The sequence below is a fragment of the Apteryx rowi genome, unplaced genomic scaffold (assembly GCF_003343035.1).
Source record: "Apteryx rowi isolate R43461 unplaced genomic scaffold, aptRow1 scaffold_25, whole genome shotgun sequence".
Taxonomy (NCBI): Eukaryota; Metazoa; Chordata; class Aves; order Apterygiformes; family Apterygidae; genus Apteryx; species Apteryx rowi.
The window spans coordinates 1,158,643-1,182,852 of NW_020448863.1; the positions used below are offsets into that span (position 1 = coordinate 1,158,643).

The 24,210-nt window shown below is 38.8% G+C and overlaps 1 protein-coding gene across 9 annotated transcripts in view; it reads left to right on the plus strand.

Annotated features, from left to right (window-relative positions):
* Positions 1–249: 249 nt before the first annotated feature.
* Positions 250–24,210, plus strand: part of AEBP2 (AE binding protein 2) — a 52,461-nt gene continuing 28,500 nt past the window's right edge. For all 9 annotated transcript variants that reach the window (XM_026066869.1, XM_026066870.1, XM_026066872.1 and 6 more), the window contains exons 1-3: positions 250–953; positions 19,864–20,071; positions 23,292–23,399. In XM_026066869.1, the coding sequence (XP_025922654.1) occupies positions 307–953; positions 19,864–20,071; positions 23,292–23,399 (963 nt within the window). In that variant the 5' untranslated portion in view covers positions 250–306. The remainder of the gene's footprint in view (positions 954–19,863; positions 20,072–23,291; positions 23,400–24,210) is intronic.

Sequence of the window (24,210 nt, forward strand, 5' to 3'; positions counted from 1 at the left end):
AGCAGCCCCCCGCCCCCCCACGGCGGGCTGGGCCGTTAACGCCCCTCCCACGCACCACCTTCGCCCCGTCGGGAACATAGCGCGCGGTGTTTTTTGTCCCCGGGCGCGCTCCGTAGCGCGTGCAGCGGCGCCGGCTGCCCGAGCCCCGCCTCTCTGCGGCTCGCGCCGCCGCGCGATTGTGCGGGTGAGGAGGGCAGGGGCGGGGGGAGCGCGGGCGCGCGCCCAGCGCACACGCACGCTGCCGCCGCCGCCCCCGCGCGCGCGTGCTCGCCCGGCCCCGCTCGCTCGCAGCGACTTGCAGGCGCCATGGCGGCCGCTCTCAGCGACATGGCGGAGCCGGAGGGGCTGCTGCTGCTTCCCGGCGAGGCGGCGGCCGCGGCCGAGGAGGAGGAGGAGGCGGCGGCGGCCGCCGCCGCCGGGGCTGGATCCTCGTCGTCGTCTTCGTCCTCCGCAGCGGCGGCAGAGGCGGAGTCGCTGCTGCTGCTGAGCGGCGAGGCGGAGAGCATGTCGGAGCCGAGCCCGGAGAGCGCCAGCCAGGCCGGAGACGGGGAGGACGAGGACGACGACGAGGAGGAGGAGGAGGAGGAGGAGGAGGAGGAAGAGGAGGAGGGCGGCGAGGAGGAGGAGAGCAGCCTGGTGGGCAGCAGCAGCACGAGCAGCGGCTGCTGCAGCGACGAGACCCGCTCGCTGAGCCCCGGCGGCAGCAGCGAGGCCGACGCCAAGGAGGAGCCCAAGGGCCCCCGGGGCAGCCAGGAGGACGGGCTGGGCCGCGGCGGCGGCGGGAGCAGCTCCAGCAGCGTGTCCAGCGGCGGCGACGAGGGCTACGGCACCGGCGGCGGCGGCGGCAGCAGCAGCGGCAGTAGCAGCTGCAGCGCCACGTCGGGGGGCCGGCGGGGCAGCCTGGAGATGTCCTCGGACGGGGAGCCCCTGAGCCGCATGGACTCGGAGGACAGGTCAGTGCCGCGAGCCCTTCCGCGCCGCCCTGGGCCCTGCCTTCGGGCCGCTGCCCTCCCGCGGGCGCCATGTCCCGCCGCCGCGCGGCCCGGGGCTCCCCGCCGCCGCCTTCTCCGCGCCCGCCCAACCGCCCCGAGCCGCCGCGGGCCCCGGGCGCCATCGCAGCTGCGGGGCGGCGGCGGGGAGCCCCGCGCTGTCATGTCAGCCACAGGTTTCCCGGGCCAACTTGTGCCGCCCGGCGCGGCGTGCGGGGCAGAGCCGCCTCGCCCTGCCCTGCCCTGCCTGCCCCCCCCGGGGCCCTCTGCTCCTTCGGGCCCTGCCCGACCCCCCCCGCGTCCGGGGAGCGGGCTCGGCCCCCCGGCCCGCGCGCGCCGTGGGGGAGTTGTGGCGCTTCACAAGTCGGTCGCTGGGTCGGTGTTTTGCTGAAGATCGCAGCAAGCACTCCGCTGGGGTGCCGGCTCGGAGCAGCGCCTGCTTGGGCGGCCTCGGCTAGTTGTTATTTTTCCTCGGAAGCTGGTGTTTTCTTTTTTAGCAGATGCTGAGGTTGTGCCTTGCGTTAAAGCGCAGGCAGGATGTGCTAAAGCTTAAGGATGGGGAAGTACTCTGCGGACTTGTGCTGCCTGCACCCGCACAAGTGTCTCTGTGCTACAGGCAGAAACAGAACCTCAATCTTTCCAAGCACGAGGATAAAAAAAATAGTTTACCGAAATAAAAAGGTAGCTAGTCTTTCAGCATTAAGCACGCACAAGAAATAAGTCCGCAAAGTATTAAGCGTGGCAGAATACTCAAATGTAAAAGTTACATTTACTGCTATGGAATTCATCCAAAGATGAAGATTATTTGGCTTTTGGATCATCTTTCTTGTATTGAGACTTAGTTCTTGTGGAAAGGCACAACCAAATCCTCACATGTGATTGAATTCTACCTTTCAGATATTGTTTAGTTTACTGTGTCAAGAACTTCCAAAGATTGTGGTTTATGTAGTGGCTTTTTCAGATGTGTGTGCTATGGTTGAATTGAACTGAAAATAGATAGGATGCTTAAACTGAAGATAGGATACTTGAAATACTGTACGGCTCTTTACCAGCTTGTCCTGTCAAATAGGTTAAGAAATTAGTGTACTATTTTTCTTCTCACTTTAGCCTAAAAACAGTATCTCATTTCCCTGTTGGAATTACAATTAAGTAAAAAATATAATTTGATTTAAATCAAATAGAATTTTTCTTGGGAGAGTTTCATTGTTACGGTGTGAAGAATTACGTGTCTTGCTCCAGATATGTATTTTCAGAATACATTAGACTGAATCCCATGTACCTATTCAAGTATCCATATTTCAGAAGTGTGGCATCAGTAGATCTAACCTCAGGTATTAAAAACAAGCAAACAGAATCCCCATGAGTCAGTTCCCCAAGACCGTGTAATTGGCCTGCAAGTCTTAAGACTAGAAAAAAACCTTAATTCTTTGGTTTCCATCTGACTTTTGAGACTTCAGGCTTTTCTGGGGTCACATTTTCTTTTCTCCGTACATGTGCAAGATTAGAAGGCTTTTTTTGTGAAAGCTGAGATTTTACATGAAATCGTGTAAGTATGGGAGTAGGCTTCTGGAAAAACAGCAGATACATAATGGAGTTTTAAGATAATCATTTCTTGTTTTATGTGTAATCTGAATCTAATCCTGATCCGTCCTGAGTCCAGATCAATTGTGAGTTGAGGAAATAATAGAAATGAGTTGCAGGGGGGTTTCTGGTGATAGAGTTGGTATTATGTCTTGCTTGTGCACTCCGAAGCCAGTGTCCTATTTTCTTTCTCTATCGTTGTTTTTGTGTTTCTCTTGCTGTAGTGACATAGTTATATCTATGTGTGCACTCTTCATTGCTCCTTTGCAGTAACATTGGCACAGATTCACTTGCAGGAGCGGGACCCTTTGTGTTTAGCTGTTTAAATAAGGACTCTGCCTTCTTTTTAATCTTCATAAAGTTTCATCTTGAGCTTCCAGGCGGAAAACGTGGGGATGCTGAGAAGGCGCTGTAATTCACAGGCGCTTCACTGTAGTTTCAAAGCCTGTTAGTTGAGCTGAGTTGGGTAGGTAAAGAGCAATGCTAAGGCTGCCATTTGTTTTTCCTGACGATTGAAAATTTCATTTTAGGTGCACTCCTTGCTGCAGCATGGTAGACTGCATTATTATTTTTGCTACATGTAGCCCAACAAGTCACTTGCCTGACCTACTGATCCAAATGATTGCTGTTCCCTGGCAGTGAGTCAGAGCATAGTATGTGCCTTTTGAACAGTCAGCCAGATGAACAGTGTTGTAGAAGGTAGAGAATGTGCAGAAAAGCTGAAGAGTATGAAAGATAGGACGGTGAAGTACCAGGGAAGAGCTGGGAATAGTTTAGACCTGTAAATGGAGGTACAGATTTACGATTAAATAATAAAATCCTTTGAGATTTAGCCGTTCATTGATTTGGGTACCTTTGCATTAAAGTATAAAACCTGTGACTATGGGAGAATGATATTTTATCTGATAAGTGATGTTTTATATTAAATAGTATATTGTACAGTATTTCATGATCTTTGACTATTTGTGTCCTGAATGGAGCTTCTGAATTTTTGCTTCTGTAGTCCTGAACAACTAGGCCTATGCTTGTCTCAGTGTGCTGTGTAGTAAGATTACCTGGGGGAGGGAAGAGAGAAAGAAAGAAACTGAACTAGCGTGCTTAACTTGTACAGTCCCAGGATTAAGCAAGAGGAAGCTGGTAGAAGGGTATAATTGGTAAAGGTTCTCCTGTTAAGACTGCTGTAGGCAGGTTTGGTAACACTCAGATCGTGCCCTCAGGCTTGGGATTTTTTTTTCTTGTTTCCTCTTTAGAAAATTTGAATAAATAAGAGGGTGTGGTGAGAGGGCCTGAATTCCATAAGTGATCAAATTCCTTTTTCTCTGTGCATGCTCTTTATCATTTTCTGCGATTATCAAAGAATTATCCATGTGATTTTTGAGTTAATGGTATGAAATATAAAATTATACTATATATATTTGGATCATATGCAAACTTTTCCTGTTCAGCTGAAACTTTTTTAACTACTGTTCATCCACTGCTAATACTGATATTTTGAATGGATTTTGAGAGTATCTGCTAATAAAATAAAAAAAAATTGGGGGGCATTACTGTAGGAAATTTTTAAGTATTTTAAACAATAAAAGAAACAAAAATAATGTCAAAAAATGATGCCCTGAAACTTAGAGTGAATTTTAACCAGCTCTTTCCATGCACATAGACTTTGTACTTTGTTTGAACAGATGTATTTTCCAAAAACACCACCAAAAAGCAAAACCCAAGCTGGTACCTGGGATAACCAGGTGGCATTTTCAGTTTAATATTAGTGATCAGTGTTCAGGGCAATAACTCTGGAGTGATTACAAATCAGTGAGATACCAATTTTAAAATAAAAATAATAAAGGAAAGAGCTGAAGTGATGATTCTTTTTCTAAAATCAAAACGCAGGCTTAGCAGTGTTTGATTTAGTTGACTGTTAGTGGCAGAGCTAAGCTAAGCCTTTTCCTGGGTATTGTGCGAGGCTCCTACTACTGTGCTAAAGTTGGCCTGCCTTTTATCCTGCCCAGGTCAACTAGCTCAAGAGTAATAGGCTGAAATTAGGTCTAGTCACCCTCCGATCTGTACTTAGGGCAAGGACAAAGCCATGTAACTTCTCGTAGTTTTCTACTGCTTTTCCCGAACCTCAGGCATGTGTTGAAAGAATGGGTAAGTTTTTCCACAGTTCTCTGGAGCAGCTTATCTTACTACAATGCTGAGAAACATTTGAGATGCTTCTAAAAGCAAAAATAATGGTTCAATTAATAATAAACACAGTAACTGACTTTAGCCTCTTGTACCAAAGCTAGACTTAAGCAGATGCATGGATCTGAGTACAAATAGCTGATCTGAATGCAGTGAAGGTATAGCAGCAGCTCAGTGGTGCGTTATTGCTGAACTACAATATTTATTTAGAAACATTTTAAGTGTTACATTACTCATCATTTAAATACTGTTTAACAGTAATTTTATTGTGGACGTGTATTTAAATTTGAAATAGTCTTGTTATCAGATTTTGTGTTTGATTTAGAGAACAGTGGCAAACATTACAATTGTAATAAAATGTTTCAGAAGAAATAAATTATTTTCTAAGTAGTACAGCTAATGAGGGTCCGCCTTCCCCTACCTCCCCCCCTTTCCCCCCCCCCCAACACTTGTGGATTTGTCTTGCATCTTTGTACCCTTTCCTAGAAGTTACCCAGGTTCCTCTTTCTTGTATCATCTTTGCCCTTCTCTAGCACTTCATTCTTTGCTCTGTCTTACTGACTGGGCAAGAAGCACTGCAAAATGTGTTTCAGTTGGAAGTATGCATGAGCAGTTTTGCCGACTAGTACGTAAGTGCTGATTGACTAATTGGTAGGCCAAATATAACAGGTAGCTGTTGGACCTATGTTGTAATCTTTCCTTCATGCGCAGCACTGATTTATGTCTGTCTTTTCCATACAGTGGACAATTTTCATGAAACTGGTAAGATTTGAGTGTTTTGGGGGTTTTTTTTTTTTGAGCCTTTTTCACTTTATTGAAGTTCATCAACAGAATCAAAATTATTAGGAGGCACTGACAATATGATAGCACAAACCTCACTTTATAAGAAAACTAGTCTAAAAGTAATATTAAAGGAAACTTTTAGCTATAGTAAACCATATTAGACTTGTAAAATATTTCTAGAAAGGATATTCTGTCTCTGTGTAATAGGTGAGCGATGCTTTACTCAGTCTTAAAACTGTTATTGAAAAACTTCTCTGAGATCGCTAATAAACCTTTTTATGCTTAAAATTTTGTTAGGTCTGTTCATTTTATAGAATGAAATGAGACAGAGTGAAACTAACAGGTCCAACGATAAGAGACTTAAACTTGAAAAATCCAGAAACTAGGCTTATTTTTATCTGATCTCATTTAAAATGAAGGCCTCCTTAGCCTTTTGTGTGTATGTTGATTAAAAAAAAAATATCTTTTAGTTCTTTAAAGGTCTAAGTATTGTCCTTATTTGATCTTGTTTTTAAACTTGTAGTTTTAAAACTGAATAATTTTCCAGACTGATTTGGCAGTGATACATGAATTATAAGAATGACAGTTATGAAGGCAGTAGGGAAATCTGAAATATGATCAAGAAGGCATATGGTTCTAATACCTTTGTATCATGTATCTATGAGACCAGATTATAAAATTCTTCAGGCCTCTTTTGCTACATAGTCTCACTTGTTCCGATCCAGGAAGTGAAGATCATTCATTAGCACTTGTGGCAAGGTGGTTAAGTCATTAAATTTTTTTTTTGTGTGTGTGTGTGTGTAATATTGATGCGTCACAGTGGGCATTTGGGTATGTAGGTGATTACCTGGGATACCAACATTCTGCTGAACATTATATTAACAGTGTTTCTGACTGCAATTATTGTTATTGGGTTTTTTTGCTTTCAAATTGCAAAATAAAATCCTTGCTTAGGTTGCGTTCAGGCCTTTTTAGCACTGAAGAAAGTAGCTTTTGATGGGAAGACAAAATAGCCTAGATATTTTGCAAAACTAATATCTTCATTACTAAAGAAGTTGCTTGGTATAACTGAGTGGTTAACATGAGGTCTTTTTGTGAACTAGATGAAAGAGCTTGGTCTTGTGAGCTGTTACAGTTATTGCAGTAATATTTAAATATACTTCCTATAATTTGAGAAAAGTATTTTCCTACTCAATATAAGAGATAAGTGGTATTATTTTTGTTGTTTGTTGGCATCCACACAGGTATTTGTGTAGTTTGTTAGTTAAGCTTGTGATGCCATTAAGTGTGGTAACTTTTGTATATGAGGTATGATCGGTGGGCAATTTCAGGGAATTTCCTAGGCATTAGTGGAAGGAACTGTGCTTATTTTTTTCGCTTTCCATTTAAGTTAAAGTGGAGGTTATATGCAGCCTTAACATCTGTTTGGCAAAGAGATAACATCGTGCATTTCTGGAGTTGCTCACAGATCAAACTAACTTTTTTGCAATTCAAACACTTTCCGGTAGCCACTCTTACTCAGGTCTACACATTTTTCCAATAGCTTTAATATATAATAATAATAATAATTATTATTATTAAGTACTATCCRATTAGAGAATAATGGTGGGGGAATGGGCAGTACGCAGAGCTAATGTGGAAGACAGCAGTGTGGAAGTATTCCTAGAACCTGCTCTGTTGAAGAAGTCACAGAGCAATCTGTTCTTGAGTAGAAAAGTGGGGACATGGCATAGAAGGGAACAGGTGGAGCACTTGAGATGGGAATAGGAGTTTCTGGCAAGGGGAAAATGAGATATACACAGAAACCTTTTGGCATGATAGGGAATGAGATGTGTCTAGTAGCCTGAGAAAAAGTGAGAGCTTATGAGGGAAGTGGAAAATTAGTCCCTGTCATAAAGGAGCTAAGTAATTGCAAGGAATCCTTGAAATAGGTCAGAGAGGGAAGGTAATCTCCAGCTAACTCGTGCAGGAGGGGGGAACAGAAGAGAGTAATGAACCTCTTTGTGTGAGCAGTGAGTCTCTTCCAGGCTCCCTGTTGCTTTAAAAACTGATGGCATGACTTGTTGAAAAACAAAATTAGTAGTTTTAGAAGGTTGTTCAAGATAATTGAACTTTTTTTTGTTTTGTTATCTATGTAACTAGGTCCTTTTTGTAGCTTTGTATGCCTGGTGTCCAGAGTTGTTCACATTTAAAATAAGAGTATGTTCAAATAAATTTAATTTAGAAGATGAAATATAAACATTCCTTATTATACTTGCTATTTATCATTGTTTTTGCAGTGCATTGAGATAGCATTTACAATTCTTAAGTTATCATTTTGCAAAACTAAAAAATAAAACATTATCAAGAAAATAAATGTGCAGCCTCTAACTCAAGATATTGATGTGTGTGTGTTTGTTGGGTTTTTTTCCCCTCTTCATGGTGGTAAAATGCAAAAAATAGTGACCTGGAATTTGTTTTTCCGTGTCTAATTTTTCTCTCCATACAGTTCTCTTTATAATAGGATTTAAGGTCTTAAATGATCTTTGCCTAAACTTCTGGTTGCTTAAGTTTAATGGATGCTTTCTTTAATAGAGGGCTCCTTAAGACATAGGCTAAGATATTTGGTATAAAAGCAAAAGATTTAATTTGATAGATATCAAACATTGTCATCATGATGCGTAGTATAAGATTGCTGTTATTCAAATAACTTGAAGTTTCACTGAATAAAAAGAACCTAAGATATTTGAGTTCAGAGACTTAAAACAAGATTACTAGCACAGGTAATGTTAATATCGTTTATGAAATATACTTTACCTATATAAGAATGCAGCATAACCTCCACTTATTGTTAATCTTAACATTGTTCAGCATAGCATCTTGTACGAATTACCATTTGCCCTGTAAAATTGCAGCGAAGTCCTAATTTTGATATTATAGTTTATTGTGCTGTAACCATAACTCAGATGCATGCTAGTAAGTGTAAGAAAGATTTCAAATGTAAATGATCTTAAAGGTTCAATGAAAATACTTTCTCTATATACACAGTAAGTAGAGAAATCACATTTTTTTTTCTTTTGAAATAAAGCTACTTTTGGAATGTCTTTAGTAGACTTCCTTAGGCTGACTTGCATGTCAAGCTGTATATTGAACAATTTATACAAGTAGTATTTAGTAGAGTGTTTAGCAGAATGGGAATCAGACCTTAATTATGGCCTTTATGTTATGAATTGAGTCCATTAGTGTAGTTCTATGTTGCTGGTTTCTCTACTTTTGATGGCTGGTTAATACTTGAAGTAGCAACTATTCACTGAAGTATGAACAGGCAAAGTTGCTACTTCATAGAATGCTATCCTGTCTGTGTTTCTTTTCTCTATTTCTTGAGTCAAACCTAATGTGACAGTAACTGAAATTAGAGCTTTTTTGGGTCTCCTTTGTGTACTGTCTCTTTTGCATCTTTCTCTGTTCRTTTTTTGAGTTTCGCGTTTAGTACAGGGGAAACATGTCTTGGGGATGGGAGAATGGGACAGCAATGTTAGCACCTGGCAGAATTTACTTGACATTGTGCCTGAATATTTTTGACTTCCATTGCTGACTAGACTTCAAATTGGTTATGATTTTCAGAATGAAAAGCACAATAAAAAATTTAAAATCTGGCAGTTCTTCAACTATAGAAAGCATTTATTTTGTGCCTATCTTAGTTAACCTGTGTTTGTAAAGGACACTGCTTTATCAGTAAAGATTTAAAATTATGAACCACTTGTTCCTGTTCCCTAACTTTCTAAGGAGATAATCAAGTTGCAGATAATGTGGTTCCCAGAAATGAAATTCAGTGTTATTTGTATCTTTAAGGCAGACACTTACAGTTTCTTGATTTGTGTAATGCTTTTGCATATGTAGTCTTTTTTGCTGTCGTATCGCAAGGCATGCACATTTAACTTGCTGTACTCTCTCACTGTTCTTCTGATATTTTGGCATTCCACATTTCTTTATCATATTATTGATTCCTCTGTATGCTACAAATTGGACGATAACCTGGTTTTGTGTTATGTAAATCTATGAGCCCAAGTATTCTAGGGCTAACAACCTACATAATCAAATAGGTAATTCAGGAGAGTGGAAACAGCTACAGAGAGGTGGTGATTCAGAACACACTTTCTCAGTCTTGTTTTATTTCCTGTGCATGTTTGTTATTTTAAGTTCCTTTGATTTCTCTCCGTTGAAGAGCTTTTCTAACTTCTCCCACTTTTATATCATCAAACTGAAATGTTTGTAGTGTTGCTCCTTTTTCAAGGTATTTCTACCTAATCTAGAAATAGCTTTATTCTAAAATAAGCTGCTGCCTCAAAAGAAATTTCTAAACAAGTCTTTAATGTTATCACTTGTTGTGCTGTATGAAATTATCTCTCCCTGATTTCTTTAATTTTCCCCCATGTTGATTTCTTAGTAATTGTGTAATTGTATAGGTTTTCAATAAGGAGTTTTGCTGGCTTGTTTTTAAGATTGATTTCTAAAAATTTCTCGAGTTTTGTTCATTTCAGGAATCTTTTGTTAGGATAACTTAATGAAAAAAAAAGCATAGGTGGAATTTCCAAAAAATGCCAGGTAAATGTGATTCAGAAGCAGAAGTGCTTCTAAGAGAATTGATGCTCTTAACTCATGCAGTTCTGGAAATTCTGGTCTTTTTTCTTTCTCCATAGGTTGACCTAATCAACATGCTTTTCACCTATTTAAAGGTATCAGGAACCTGAAAGCGCTTCCAGAAAATGCTACAACACCAAGCTTGCAGTCCTGTTTCCCCTTTTTTTTTTTTTTTTTTTTTTTNTTTTTTTTTTTTTTTTTAATCCCTCTCTTAACTTTTCTTATAACAGCTCTTAATTGCTGGTTTAATTCTCCTTCATTTTGTTTCCTTGCAAAACAACTTTGCTGACATCTGCAATTTTTCCCTATACTGTTTTTATTCCCTTGCCTTTGAAGAGCCATGGAGTGAGTTGTGTTGTTGACTATCAGTGGACTGTATCTGGAGCTGCAAGAGCAGATGTGAATAGAAGGTGCTGCCTTCAGGATGTAGTGGTGGATTTTACTGCGCATAGTTCTGGGTTATTGTTTGGACCCAGGCATTCTTGTGTCTTGTTGCATTTTTTTTTTTCTTTTGCAGACATTTAGTGTTTTGCAGACTGTGTTCCTTTTTTTTTGATGGTAGTTTATATGCATACATTGAATTTTTCTTACTGATGGTAGGTTCTCCTGAATTCAGGAACTGATGATTATCTGAGTCATTATATGATTTTGACAGCCTATTAAATTAAAAACAAATGGTTTTCCCAGGAAAAAAAAGCTAATCATCAAAAAGCTAATTAGGAATTCAGGTAGCTGAAGTTATTTCCTGTCTACTGTGAAGATTATCTCTGAATTACTTGCTGGTTAAGTGAAAAAAACTATAGGAGCTCCAAAGCTTTATGGCATTTCTATGCTGGAATCAGACTACACACATTAAAATAAGAGAAACTCTTTCTCTTGTGGAGCAGAAATGTTTCTGATTTGGGGAATTAAATTGGTAATCGTGGAAATTTAATAGTAGAAGTGTATGTATTACCAATATAGAAATAATACATCATAAAACACAAAATTGACCAAATGTAGGGAGTGGAACGAGAAAGATCAGGCAAGTGTTAAATTTTTCCACTCTGTTGCTGGCTCATAGTGTTGGCTTGTTTTTTGTGAGCTCTTCATTTTTCTTCAGATCTGTTTTAATCTCATTTTTAAATTGGCACCATAGTCATTTGGAGAGCATAAGGCAAAGATTAATTTAAATCTGCTTGGGCAACTGTGAATAGTTGCCTTGAGCACTGCATTTTATTGTATATTGGTACCCTGTTGTTGATGTTCTGATAGTAACATCATAAAGATGTTGGCATTCACATTTGCTTAATATTCGTTGAAGGCCAGTGATAGTTAATACAAAAATGTATGAATTTATTCTTTCTCTGCTCTCATTTGGGAGCCAATGTAACAATTTCTGGTATCAAGTTCAGTTGCGTCAAGGTCAATTATAACAAGTTCAGTTGTACCATTGAAATTGTTAGCTGTTAAAAACAATGTTAGTCCTACTTTAGTTCTTAATAGCTTTGGTCTGCAGTTCTTATTCTTGAGTGGAACATAAAGTAATAAATCAGATAATGCTTCTTGGAGAACATGTAGCCGCTCCCACATTTGCGAGTGATGGAGATTTTATCAAAAAAAAAAGTGATTTATTTCCTAGGACAGATGAAGGCTCTTCATATCAAAGATGGGAGGTCAGGCTTGATAATTTTCAAGTATCATAAGGATTTTTTTTGCTTGACTGTTGATGGTAAAAGAAGTCTATAGGAAATAGTGAGTGTAAATCACTTTGAATTTGCCATTGTCAAAAGTCCTGAAATTGTTAGATATTCTGTTGTTATTGTGGAAATGGTCCACTGGCCGTTATGCTCCAGAGTGCTGCTTCTCACCTTGGAAAGGAATAGAATAATGGGGAAACTTGTGAAGTTTAAGTTTCTTTATATTCTTTATATTTTGACTTTTCCTAGTCAAATGAAAATGATGAAGTGCCCAGGTATGTCACTGAACAGATCACTGGGCCTGTCCTCCCCCCCCCCCCCACCCTCTCCCCCTTGCAATTTTTGTTTTGTTTTTACTTGGCACCTATAATTAAATCATTGGAATTTGTGTTTCACAGGCTAGTGAAAACTAAAAAAACCTGGTAGGTTTTTTTTTTTATAATTAAAATATTCGTGTACTTTCAGTGAGGTTCATCATATTTGGATTCTCGAATGTTAATTATGCCTTTCATCTAGTCAGAGGCAATCTTCCATGGATTTGATGCTTTATGACTTGATTTTCATTGTGTACTTTATATGAAACTGCTTTTGAAGATTCTTCTGTTGCATTTAGTGTATTTAGTGTGCAGCTTCGTGGCTACTCAGTAGTGTTGGCTTTAGCAACTGTGTTCCCTGAAAACTCTGCTGGTCTTTAGTTTGTTGCCTTACAAGATGAGGTTATTTATTATAGGATCAAAATAATTTCCCTTGGTGTTAGCTGAAATCAGCCGAGTCTTTTGCCTACCTACTGAACATCTGGGGACTGGAAGCTAAGCGTTCTCAGTGGAGGTGCTGCAACTCTGAAATGAGCGCCTGTTGATCAGACTGAACTCGTGCTTGCTGACCCTCAAGGGCATGGTGTAAGGCCCATCTGTTAGGTCTGAATTTGCCTGAGGGAAGGTTACTTCAGTTAAAGTCTAGAGGGAGTATGTTTAGCAGACATTAAAAATACAGTAATAAATTGACTGGGCTTTTGTATTGGTGTATGTTTGGTGTGTGGCTGTGCTATTACTTCAAGTGGACAGTTGCTAATGGGGGGTTCATGGAAAGTTAAGAAATCACGCTGTTCTCGCGTGTTTTGTTTTTGTTGATATTTCTTCTAGACTGCTATGTCTGCAGTTATAGAAAATTAAAAGAAAAAAAGATTTTGGGGTAGGCATCCCATTCATTTAATTGAATGGAAGGGATTACTTGAAATAGGAAATCGATCTCCTTGGAGAGCTAAATATGTGTCAGGAATGATGTGCCATACACCATTTTCTTCAATGCATTAAATCACAGGCTCATTATATTTTCATTTGCATTTAACTGTACACAGCAATTAATGCACAAATGTGCATGTAAGTTATGTGGTTTAAAGTTTGTGCATTTTAAATTGGAAAGAATTTGGAGGGTTTTTTATTATTAAAGAACATTTTCATGTTTACATGACTCCAACAATGACTTAATTTTGTTCAGATCCTTAAAGGAGGAGAAGAATCCAGGATTGAAACTGCTTGAAGAACTTTTGTTCTTTATAAAGTGAACATAATGGCTTATGAAGTGAAAATAATGGCTTATAACTACTAATGACTTTTCAGCTGTTAGCACTGATGTTTATCAGTTTTAAGATTATTTTTAAATACTGTCTGGACTGGATTCAACCAGCTAGATTGATTTGATTCACATGCACATACAGATTGTGCAGATGCTAACCTCTAACATGAAAGTGATGTTAGAAAAATCTTAATCCTCCTGATCATGAAGATTTATTATTTTAGCTATGGGTAGAATGTAAAAATAATAGCTCAAGCAGTGCTTTTGAGGTAATGGTTCCTCTATTTAAGCTTACATTAATTGTATTGCCTAATGAACAGACTTTAAATGTCAGTACCATTTCAAAGCTGTTCCTCTTAGCAGAGGAAAAGTTACAGGAGGAGGGAAAAAGGTCTGACTCTTCTGAGAAGATTCTGTGTTTCCAGTTCTACCTTGCTGCATTTGGAAGGCATCATTTGCCGGTGTTTGAGTAAAATGAGGTGTGTGCATGTGCTAAGGCATTTTAAAGATTTGTGTCCTTGATTCTTGTCTCTAGTGCTGTGATTTTTGCTTCAGGCTGATTCTGGTACTCAGATGAGGATGAAAATGGGGATAGTATAAGCTTGAAGTCTATGTTGTGCTTGCTGTAACAGTTTTAAATTTTAGTAATTAGTCAGTCTTTTGAATGGTGGTTCTTAAAAACAGCTATTGTGTATGCAGGCTCTCTCCAGCAGTGACTGTTTTTGATGCTCTATTGTTTGGGATGACCTCTGAGTTGAACTCTCTGAAACTCAAATGTCTAATGTTCTTCATCGGGCTATGGTCTATAGATCCGTTACAATGGAACTGGAGCCTGCTTGCAGCAAGGGAGCAAAACCAGACCTGTCTGTCACTGGCAATAGGAGAATACCACAAGCGCTTAAGTTCTACTAGTGTCGTTCTGCCTTGAGAGTGGCAGTCAAGATTTAAACAGATCTCTGCGCTGGGGAAAAGTCTTTTTTTCTTCTTTTTTTCTTTCTCCTTTAAGGAGGGAAAGCTCACTTTAACTTACTTAGCTAAAAATTTGTTTTAGTATCTTCATTGTGTTATCAGTAGTTTTCCAGAATGCTCGTTTTCCTTACTTTGTTCCATTTCCTCTCCTTTGATATGTATTATTAGTTTCTGACTCACAGGCTTTGTGGATTTCAGATGAGAAAGCGAAAGGAAAGCAGAGTGATGTGCTTTCCATTATTATCTTTTCTTTGTTAAGGACCTTTTCCCTTTCTTGGATCATCCCAAGTAGATACTGAGTCAGATTCGATTGAAAAGTCCCATTCAGAGGTGAAAGATATACGGACACTGTCTTAGTATTCCAAACAGGGCTGGGTTGACTTATTTCCATTCTTTTGGTCAGGAAAAGACTCAAGTGGACTAAAAAAATTGTGCAGCGTGTGGACACATCTCATCTCCATGCATGTCCTCCCTCATGCCCTTTTTGAAAACCCAAAGAACCAAAAAAGCGGGTGAATCAGCAGGTTTAACAAAAACAGTGTTGCAATTAAGTCTTCACAGTATTCAGCAACAGCCATAGGTCTGGTTATAAAACTTAACATCATCTTTCAGCTGCCTCTTGAAATAGCAGTTCAGTGGCAAGTGACCTTCCAAGTCATTGTCTGCTCTGATGCTATAGTTTTTTCTCCAAAAAGTTTCCTGATCTTTTCTCGGTGTATGGAATACTAGCAGAGAAAATGTGTACATACTTGAGCTGTATAAAACATTATGATACAGAGGAAAGATGTTTTTGGTCTTACAGGGATTCTCTTCACAGCTCTTCTTTACTGGATGACCCAGAACTCATTGAGTGTGAAAGACTGAAAATAATCCTGGGTCCTCTGAGTACTGGTAGATCCCTGAGCACCTAAAATATATTGCTTCTGGAGACACAGGAGAAAAAATTCCCAACTAGACATGGTTCTGGGTGCAGTCTGTACTAGCTAATCCTGCTTTTGCAGGGGCTTGGACCAGATGATTTCCAGAGGTCCCTTCCAACCTCAACTATTCTGTGATTCTGTGAAAACTGCAAATTTCATTTTGTGTTTTTATTTAATGAATTATTTTTAGTGAAGGAATGTGGTCAGGGCAGCACTTTGGGGGAAGTTGCCAAGAGAAACGATCAGAAAATAGTGATCCGTTGTTTGACTGCTGCTTGCCATTTTGTTTTATAAGCATTTTGGCTATTTCTGTAGTAGGTCCTCTGATCACGATATTGGTCTACTTTCTTAATATCTTACACAAAGTTATTCAAACTGGGAGAAAGGGGGAGTTCTCTGTTAAATAAATAAATTATTGACATGTTAAAAATCAGCTGGATTTGACAGTTAAATAGAATTCAGCATGATCGAATGGATCATAGAAGCATGGTCAGGTATAGCACTTCATCCTCAACTTCCAAGAAATTCCATGTGCTATTTTTGTTTTAAGTGCTATGGCCTGCTTTTTCTGTTTCTGTTCCTCTAATATTAAAATTTGATATAATGCATGAAACTCTAATCTGTCAGTCCTTATCAAACACATAGGCTATTAGAACCAAATCAAGCAAACATTTAAACTATCACAACCAAATCAGCCTTCTAAGTGTTACTGGTTTCTCAAGTCATTAATAAACTTATATCTTTATATATCCATCTATAGCTAGAAATCTCTTATCTATATATTTATATCCTTTCCTGAATCAATATTACTAGTTTCATCTCTTCCATATTTTTTCCTGAAAATAAGTTTGTTTTCTACAAGTGGACTAGCATATATAGAATGTCTGACTGCTTGTGTTTTTTAGGCTGTAAAAATTAGTGACCTGTGACTTTGTACCCTAAAATGGTCAGGGTATGTTGCATTTGCCATATTAAATAAACACTCATCTGCTACGGGTTGGTTGATTTTAGGGTATTTTTCATCTTTGTTTAGAGAAATTAGTCAGATTTCATGCCTGTGAACTGAAGAAACCACACACACACCCTTCACAAAACTCATGCTGGGTTATGTATTCTAATTGTCTTCTCACTTAAAACTAGGCCTTAAAAGAAGGGCACCCTTGAGAAGTATGCTCAATAACCACTCTTAGTCTGTACTTATGGTCTCTAGCTCTATGCCTTTTGTTTGAAAGTTGGCTTATGCTCTTCTGAGGGGTTTTTTAGAATGATACTAATGCTGTCAATGGATATAGAAACATGGACTGACTGTAAATTGCTTAGAAGTTTGAGTTCCTAGTTTAAAAAAAAATCTTTACTTTTGATACTTCTCAGCTGTGAGAAAGTTAGGGTTATTTATCCATTTGAAGTGATCTGAGGCAGCTATTGCATGAGTAGTGTATCTACAGTGCTTTGCTGTTCTTGGTTAAGCAGCTTCCTGTTGGAACCACTGATCCGTATAACATTACCGTATTCAACACAAGTGGTCAGACTGTGTGCCATCTTGTATGCATTTAAAACTTCTCCTTAACACTGATTTTGAGAAATGTATATTTTGATAATTCTAGATTTGGTATGTGGGGTCAGATTAAATTATTTCTTCAATTCTTCTTTTTCATCCTCTTTGTTAACTTTGCTTTCATAACACAATTTTAAGGATGTTACTTTCAGGAATAATTTTTGACTTAGGCATCAGCTGAGGAAGGAGGGGTTGTCAGTCCCCTAGTACATCTATTGTGGGCCTGGCTTAGTGGAAAAATTGGTGTTGCTTGCAACATATTTTACACTTAAAGCTATGCCAATTTTCTAGAGGGATCCTAAACTACTCTTACGAGTAGTTTGCAGCTAGTGGCTGTTAACACTGTTGGGACTGGTAGCTTCAGCTCAGTGCTAGATGCACTTTTTGGAAGTTTCTAATGAACATACAAAACAGTCTTTTGGGGAAAGAAATCAGTATTGAACAGATTCAAAGCCAGATATGTATGCTTCTGTTGGCCACCTTTGCTTTATTTGGTAGTCACAGATGGTGAGTTTACATGGCAAGAAGGGAACTGAGGTTACCTTTTGGAGGGGAAAAGGGGAGTGAGGGAAGAGGAGGGGAGATGGAAAGATGTGTAATATTCAGGACATAGAAAAGGAAGAAAATAAAAATAGTGGCACATGGAAAAATGTTGTGTAGCAGTAAAGAGCCATTATGACTTTCACAGGGAGAAGTCATGCCTTGCAAATTACTAGATTTTTTTTTCTTTAATAGAAAAAATAGGATATGGTATTTGCATGACATTTAAGAAGTTTGAATTTGATACACTTTAATTAAAAGTAAAATCCTGTTGTCAAGGGCTCTAAAACTAAAATGTTTGAAGGAGAAAGATTCTTTTTTGGATTAATTTTGAAAACAAAAGCCTAAGAATAATTGCTCAGTTTTAATAATATCAGGAGACAAGTTTATCAAAAGGGGATTTCAGAGGGATCTGTTCTTGGAATATAATAGTCAGCATTTTCATAAATGTTACCTTACTGGTATCTCTCCCTGTTTCAGATCAGAGTTTGCTAATGATTACTCAGAGTAGTTAAAACTAAAGCTTAATGTGCAAAGTATTGCAAAGGGAATCTGTTATTGGGACTAAGCCATAAAATTTGATATTGATAAATACAGAGGAATGCAGATAGCGGGTGAGGAAAAAATCTAAAGGCAAATAAGCAAAGATATCTTGAAATCATCATAGATGTCACAGGAAACAATGCTGGTTCAATAATGATTAAACAAGACACAGGTAATGTGAGAAATTGGTAGTAATGTCTTTGAAAACAAAAGAGAAAACATGCTAATGATGCTGCATTTTGAATAATGATGCAGTTCTTGTTTCATCCATCTCAAAAACTAGTAGAATAAGAACAGATATGGAAAAAGCTTTCAGTCATGGTCAGAAAGATGGAACAGCACCTGTACCTGTAAAAGCAGGATGCTTTGGCACAAAAAAGATATGCAAGAGGCTTGGGAAGAAAAGGGGTGTGATTAAAGTCTATAAAATCATAAATGTTATGTGGAAATGGATGGGATATTATTATTTTCTCTTTCTTTAAAGCAATTTCATTAAGTGTTCCTTGCACTTTGCTCGAATAATATTTAAAGACAGCTGTGTAAAATTACTGCCACATACAGGGCTGTATTAGCAAAAGTGTAGCTATCAGGTGAGTAGAAGTGATTCTTTCCCTCTATGCACTTGCATCTGGATTAATGTCCAGTTTGGTGCTCGTCCCAGATACTGACACGCTGGAGGAAATTCAGTGGAGGGCCTCCAAGATGGTTAAAAGGCTTAAGCACGTGACAGAGGCTGAGTGAGTTGGGTTCCTTCAATTTTAGGAAAAGAAGTTACTGTTAGTTACTGAGTTACTGTTTGTTTCAGTGACCAGATGGGGAGTATAGAAAAGGAGGAGCCAGAGTCTTCTCAAGTGTACGGCTGGTAAGGACAAGAGACAACAGGCAAAAGTTCAACACCAGAAATTCTAATGAGATGTTGGGATTTTTTTTTTACTCCACAGAGAAAATATTAATCAGACATTAGAGACTTTGTTCAGAGAGGTAGCAGTATCTCCATCCTTTAAAAGCATCCATTAAAAACTCAACTGGACGAGGCCATGAGCAATGTGATCCGAGTTGGCCCTGTTTGAGCAGGGGATTGGACCAGCTGACCTGCTGAGGTCCCTTCCAAAATAAATTATTTTCTTCCATCAAGTCACAGAACAGTTTAAGAGTTCTAAAAGGCTGTGGACAAATGTATGGAAAGAGAGGTACGTCAGTGGCTGCGTGACGTGTTGATTCAGGGACAACTTGCAGCCATCTCCACACTTTTTTTTTTTTTTTTTTTTTTTTTTTGGTAGTTGGCTTGACTTAGACCAAGATACAGAGCAGAACTGCTGACAAAAATGACTCCTGCTGGCCATATATTTCCAGTACTGTGACCAACTTCTCTGGAAACTTGGGGGGGGGATCAAAACCCCTCTTCCCTTCCTCCCCCCTTCCTCCCCCAAAGAAAACCCACCACAAAACAACCCAAACAAGTCCTCGACCCCCTGAGAGGGAGGGCTATGAGCAAGTATGGGAGTGCCTTAAACCGTTTGTAAAACTTTTCTTCTGCGTGCTTTTAAGGATCTAGCATTGGTGGTGGATGCTGGGCTAGATACATCTCTGACCTGACCCAGCATGCCTTTTTTTTGTGTTTCTGGAGAATGAAAATAATGAATGGCTGCTTGATGAAGTTGAAAAATAATTGTTAATCACAGGAGAATTAATCTTCTGGCAAGTCAGTGACTGGGAGAATTTTCCAGCCTTCCCTTTTGTTGGTAGTGTCCAGAATAAGTTATACTGTGGAGTTACAGTAACTACTGCCTTACTATAAATTTATTGTAGTTCAGGCAAAGAGCCACTGAAAATAATGCTGTGTTTGCCTAAGATCATCTTTTCAACATGTCTGAATACATCTGAAAGAGACATTGTGCAACAGATACCAACTTTCTCTTTTTATCTTACAGCATAAGCAGCACTATTATGGATGTAGACAGCACAATTTCCAGTGGGCGTTCAACTCCAGTTATGATGAATGGACAAGGAGTTCCTGCCTCCTCTACAAAAAGCATTGCGTATAACTGTTGTTGGGACCACTGCCATGCTTGCTTCAGCTCCAGCCCGGATTTGGCAGATCACATTCGCTCCATACATGTGGATGGTCAGCGAGGAGGGGTTGGTGTTACTTTTTTTTACCTTATTTCCCTCTTCCTTAGTTCCCAATACTCCTTTCTTCAATGATAGGCACAAATTTTGTTTTGAAGTATCGTCTCTCTATCTAGTGGTAACTAGGAGTAAGCCTTCAGCAGCCTGGCACTGGGCATTCAGCTGTTGTGTTTTACATCATTCACTTGATTTGGTATCATGTGGTTTTTTTGATTGAATGACTAACTTCAGACATGGAGTAAATTCTTCTTAGTAAGTCATTTGAAAGTCTGAAATTGTTGATAGAGGTGCTAATCTCTCAGCATCTTGAAGCTGTTGGTGTATATTTAAGTGCTTATACTTGGCATTAATTTTCTTAAAATCATTAGCATACATGTTGCTGCATGTAAACTGAGGAAAAGTCACAGCTTGATAATATTCACAAATGGAATCTTATTAGGGATAAAATATATTTAATATATAAACATAAAATATATATATATAAAATAGGGCAGATGTAAGATTGGTTATCATGGGAGTTCAAACTGAAACAGCTCTGTCTGTAGTTCTGATATAGATGCTCGGAAGTCATAGCTTCAACATACACTGCATTTAATTTTTTTTTTTTGAAATATAGATGATCATGTATGCGTTTCAATTTTAATCTACTCCCAAGTCAAATGATGTAGTTTCTGTTGGTTTCACAATTTTAATGTTTCAAAACAGCTCCCAGTAATGTAGTTTCAACTTTGTACTTTAGTTAAAAACAAAAACACTCTCCCTGTGAAAGACTCCCAAATTCCCTTTGCCTAGAATATTTCAAAGTAAACTAGCTTTATATCAAACACAAGCAATCTATCCGCTTCATATTGGGCGTTCAGTATCATATGCTGCATCTCTTCAAATTCTTGGAGAGGTGATGTCAAATCTTAGCCTAGAGTAGTCATTATCTTTGACATTTTGTCCTGCCACTTCCTTAGAAGTGAAATGTTAGACCATTAACTTTTATCTGGAGTGTATAGGAGATTTAAACAAAACACAGATTTTCATTACTTTATTATGTCATTTAGTCACTGAGAAAGGCATGACTCAGTGGTTGTATTAGGTAATGTTTTTTAGTATGATGGAACTTCCAGCTTGGTATTTGATGACTTTTTTTTTTTAGTCCAAGCCCCGAGCGGAATCATCCAGCCAGTAAATCAACTTCTTAACTATCTGTGAGATAAATTTGTGTGGTTCTATTCATAGATTTGTAAAAATACTATTTGAATCCTGGATGAAAGAATTAAGTAGATGAGGTGTATCAGTATCCTGTGGACTTTAGCATAAGTGCATCTCTGGTAATACGTGTTGTCCCATCCTTGGCTCCTTTTGATTCCTTTGCAAAAGGATTGTAAGTTTTTTTTTTTTTCTTTATTTATTTTGTTTCTGTTTGCTTACATTCTATATAACATGACTTGTGGAGGTTTTTGTTTATAAAATGTTAGACTGCAGTTGTCTTTCTGAAGGAAAAGGTTGCTGGAAGCACCAAGCATCTGACCGTTTCATTCAGTTCACACTTCTTCTATCTGTCCTGTTGGAGTTTTATTTTTTTAAAAAATTCTTTGAACTGATACTTGGGAAGGCTACTGACACTGGCTGTTTTGTTTCAAGGACTTGTCTGCCACCTGCTGGCGAGGCGTTTAAGTGGAGAGTTAGAAATACTGTGGTTTTGACTAGATTTCAGATACTACTCATCTATAATGACTGTAAATTTAAAGAAAAGTAATATTAGTAACTGCTTATTGAGAGCTTAAAAGCAACGAGATAAGCATCCTTGTATGGTAAAAGTTATATATCTTTTTCAAGTTGATATTGAGATAATAGTTCCATACCAAACCAGATAGCTCCATGAAAAGCCTAGGAAATTTTTTATCTTTTGACAAAACAGTTTTACCAAAAAAAAGAGAAAAAAAAAGGAAAAAAAGAGTTCTGTCAGAAATATTTTGGGTTCAGTCTTTAGGCAAGATTTCCCAAGGAGCCTTACCTGGACTTCTGATGGGTTGTCGTAAAACCAAGTGCTTGTTTTTGATTTTGAGGGGACTGCATTTCTGTAATTTGTTATTTCATAGTAGTTCTCCTTTGCTGAGTGCCCTGCAGTCTACAGGTGATGATGAAAACATTGGAAAGTCAAGAGCTTTGTTGGAGGCCAGGAATCTCAGAGTCTCCAGTTCTGTGGCTGCCAGCGGGTGGGGAATCTCAACACAGAGGCGCAGCAGGCACCAAAATACTTGGGAGCTGGGCTTTCTGGCCCAGTGAATCTGGATCAGCTGGACAGGCATGCAGGGTTTCCAGCTCTTCATCAGTAAGCTGGGGTACCTTGATGTACCACTATCTTTTGAAGGTTCAAATTTTTTAATATCTGAAAGAGAAGAAGAAACTTGAATTCAATTAGTTTCCTGTTGTTCTGAAATCCTGTATTTTGGACAACTCTATTCTGGGAGACTGCATTCTGCTGTTAAAAATTAGGGCTATATATTAGATTTCTTTACACACAGACCTGTTGAAGAAATTATAATGAAAGCCGTGTTCATTGAGTCCTTTTTGTTCTTTAGTTTATAAATAGACAAAATGAGATGAGAGAAAAGCAGCATGAGTAAATTCTACTCCCTTCATGCACTGTTGTGCATGTGATTGTTCTGTACACCGGAACCATTAAAAAAAAAAAAATGCAAATTTTTAATCCCATGATAAGGTTGTGACTTTCTTCATTGGGATATGAGTATAAGGTACCAATTTAGAATGTCCATTTTTTCCTAATATAAAACTCTTAAAATAAGGATATTTAGATATCTGGAAAAATTTTAAACTTTGTCATGCTCAAAGAATTATGACTTGGTTATGAGGTCTGTTCTTCCTTTCTATCATTGTTATCCAGAAAATGTAAATTTGTTATTTTAATTTTTTTTTCTAAATACTTAGCAATTAAAGAGTTTGTTTTCAACTGTATCTACAGTGAATCCTGAGTATGTTTATCTGGACAAGCATCTGGATTTTGATATTTTGTACCACTGACCTGCTTTTTTGAATACTTGAGGTTTTTTTTTTTTCTTGTTATGAGAAGTGTGTTTAAAAGTCAATGGTTATTGTCTCAAAATGTTTTGAACTACTTTGTATTGTGAAAACAAACTTCTTTATTAACCTGATTTTGAACAACTTTTTACTGTTGTTTAGAGTTAGTTTTAAGCTAATCACGTTTTTACTTTATTAGGTATTTGTTTGCTTATGGAAAGGTTGCAAAGTATATAATACACCTTCAACAAGTCAAAGCTGGTTGCAGAGGCATATGCTGACACACAGCGGGGACAAACCTTTCAAGGTAAGATTCATTGTAAAATGTGTCATCCTTTATTTTAAGAATGATAGCGGTTTTTTTTTTTCCTGATAGACTGTATTAATCATAATGCCAATGCAGGAGGATCTGCTAAAAGTATCAAGTGAGCTGAGCTTTGGTCTTGCGGTGGTAGCGCCCAAAGATTCTGTTCTCTCATGAAAACAGCTGAAGGTACTATTATTGTTCCTCCCTGTTCCTTTTAGTCTGTAAATGGTAGGGGAGTCTAAGACAGAAGAATACTGTCTGAAGTTCAGTTTTTGTGTGCATTTTCGTCTACATTGTAACAATAAGATATTTTGCCTCATGCTTTACACTTCCACATTAAAGTCGGGATCGTGCTTGATGGTGCACGTTCTGTGCTTGGATAAAAGCAGGGTTTTTTTAACAAACTTCAGTTGAAACACAGTCAATGACTATTTATGGTTAACCTCTCTGAAAATAATAAGGAAGTCAGGAATGCAGGACCGTTGAGCTGACTGTATTTCCTGCATAGTATTTCTAACTTTCTCTTTCTTTCTCCCCCTAATCTGTACCTGCAATTCTAGGTATAGTAGTGTTTATCATTCCCATATCCACCAATCCGTTATTAATGAGTTGCTTCATGCTCTTATGGATACAGTTGGGGCAGTTCATAGCTGTCAGTCCTGGATCACTTGATGGTAAGTCCCACCCATGCTACTTTAGACTGAAGTTCTCCTTCCATATAGGATTTGAAAATCAATTAGGGTTTTTCTTAAATTTAGGTAGCATTTCATTCCCCTTTTTTTCCCCCTCCTCCCACCCGAAAAAGGTTTTA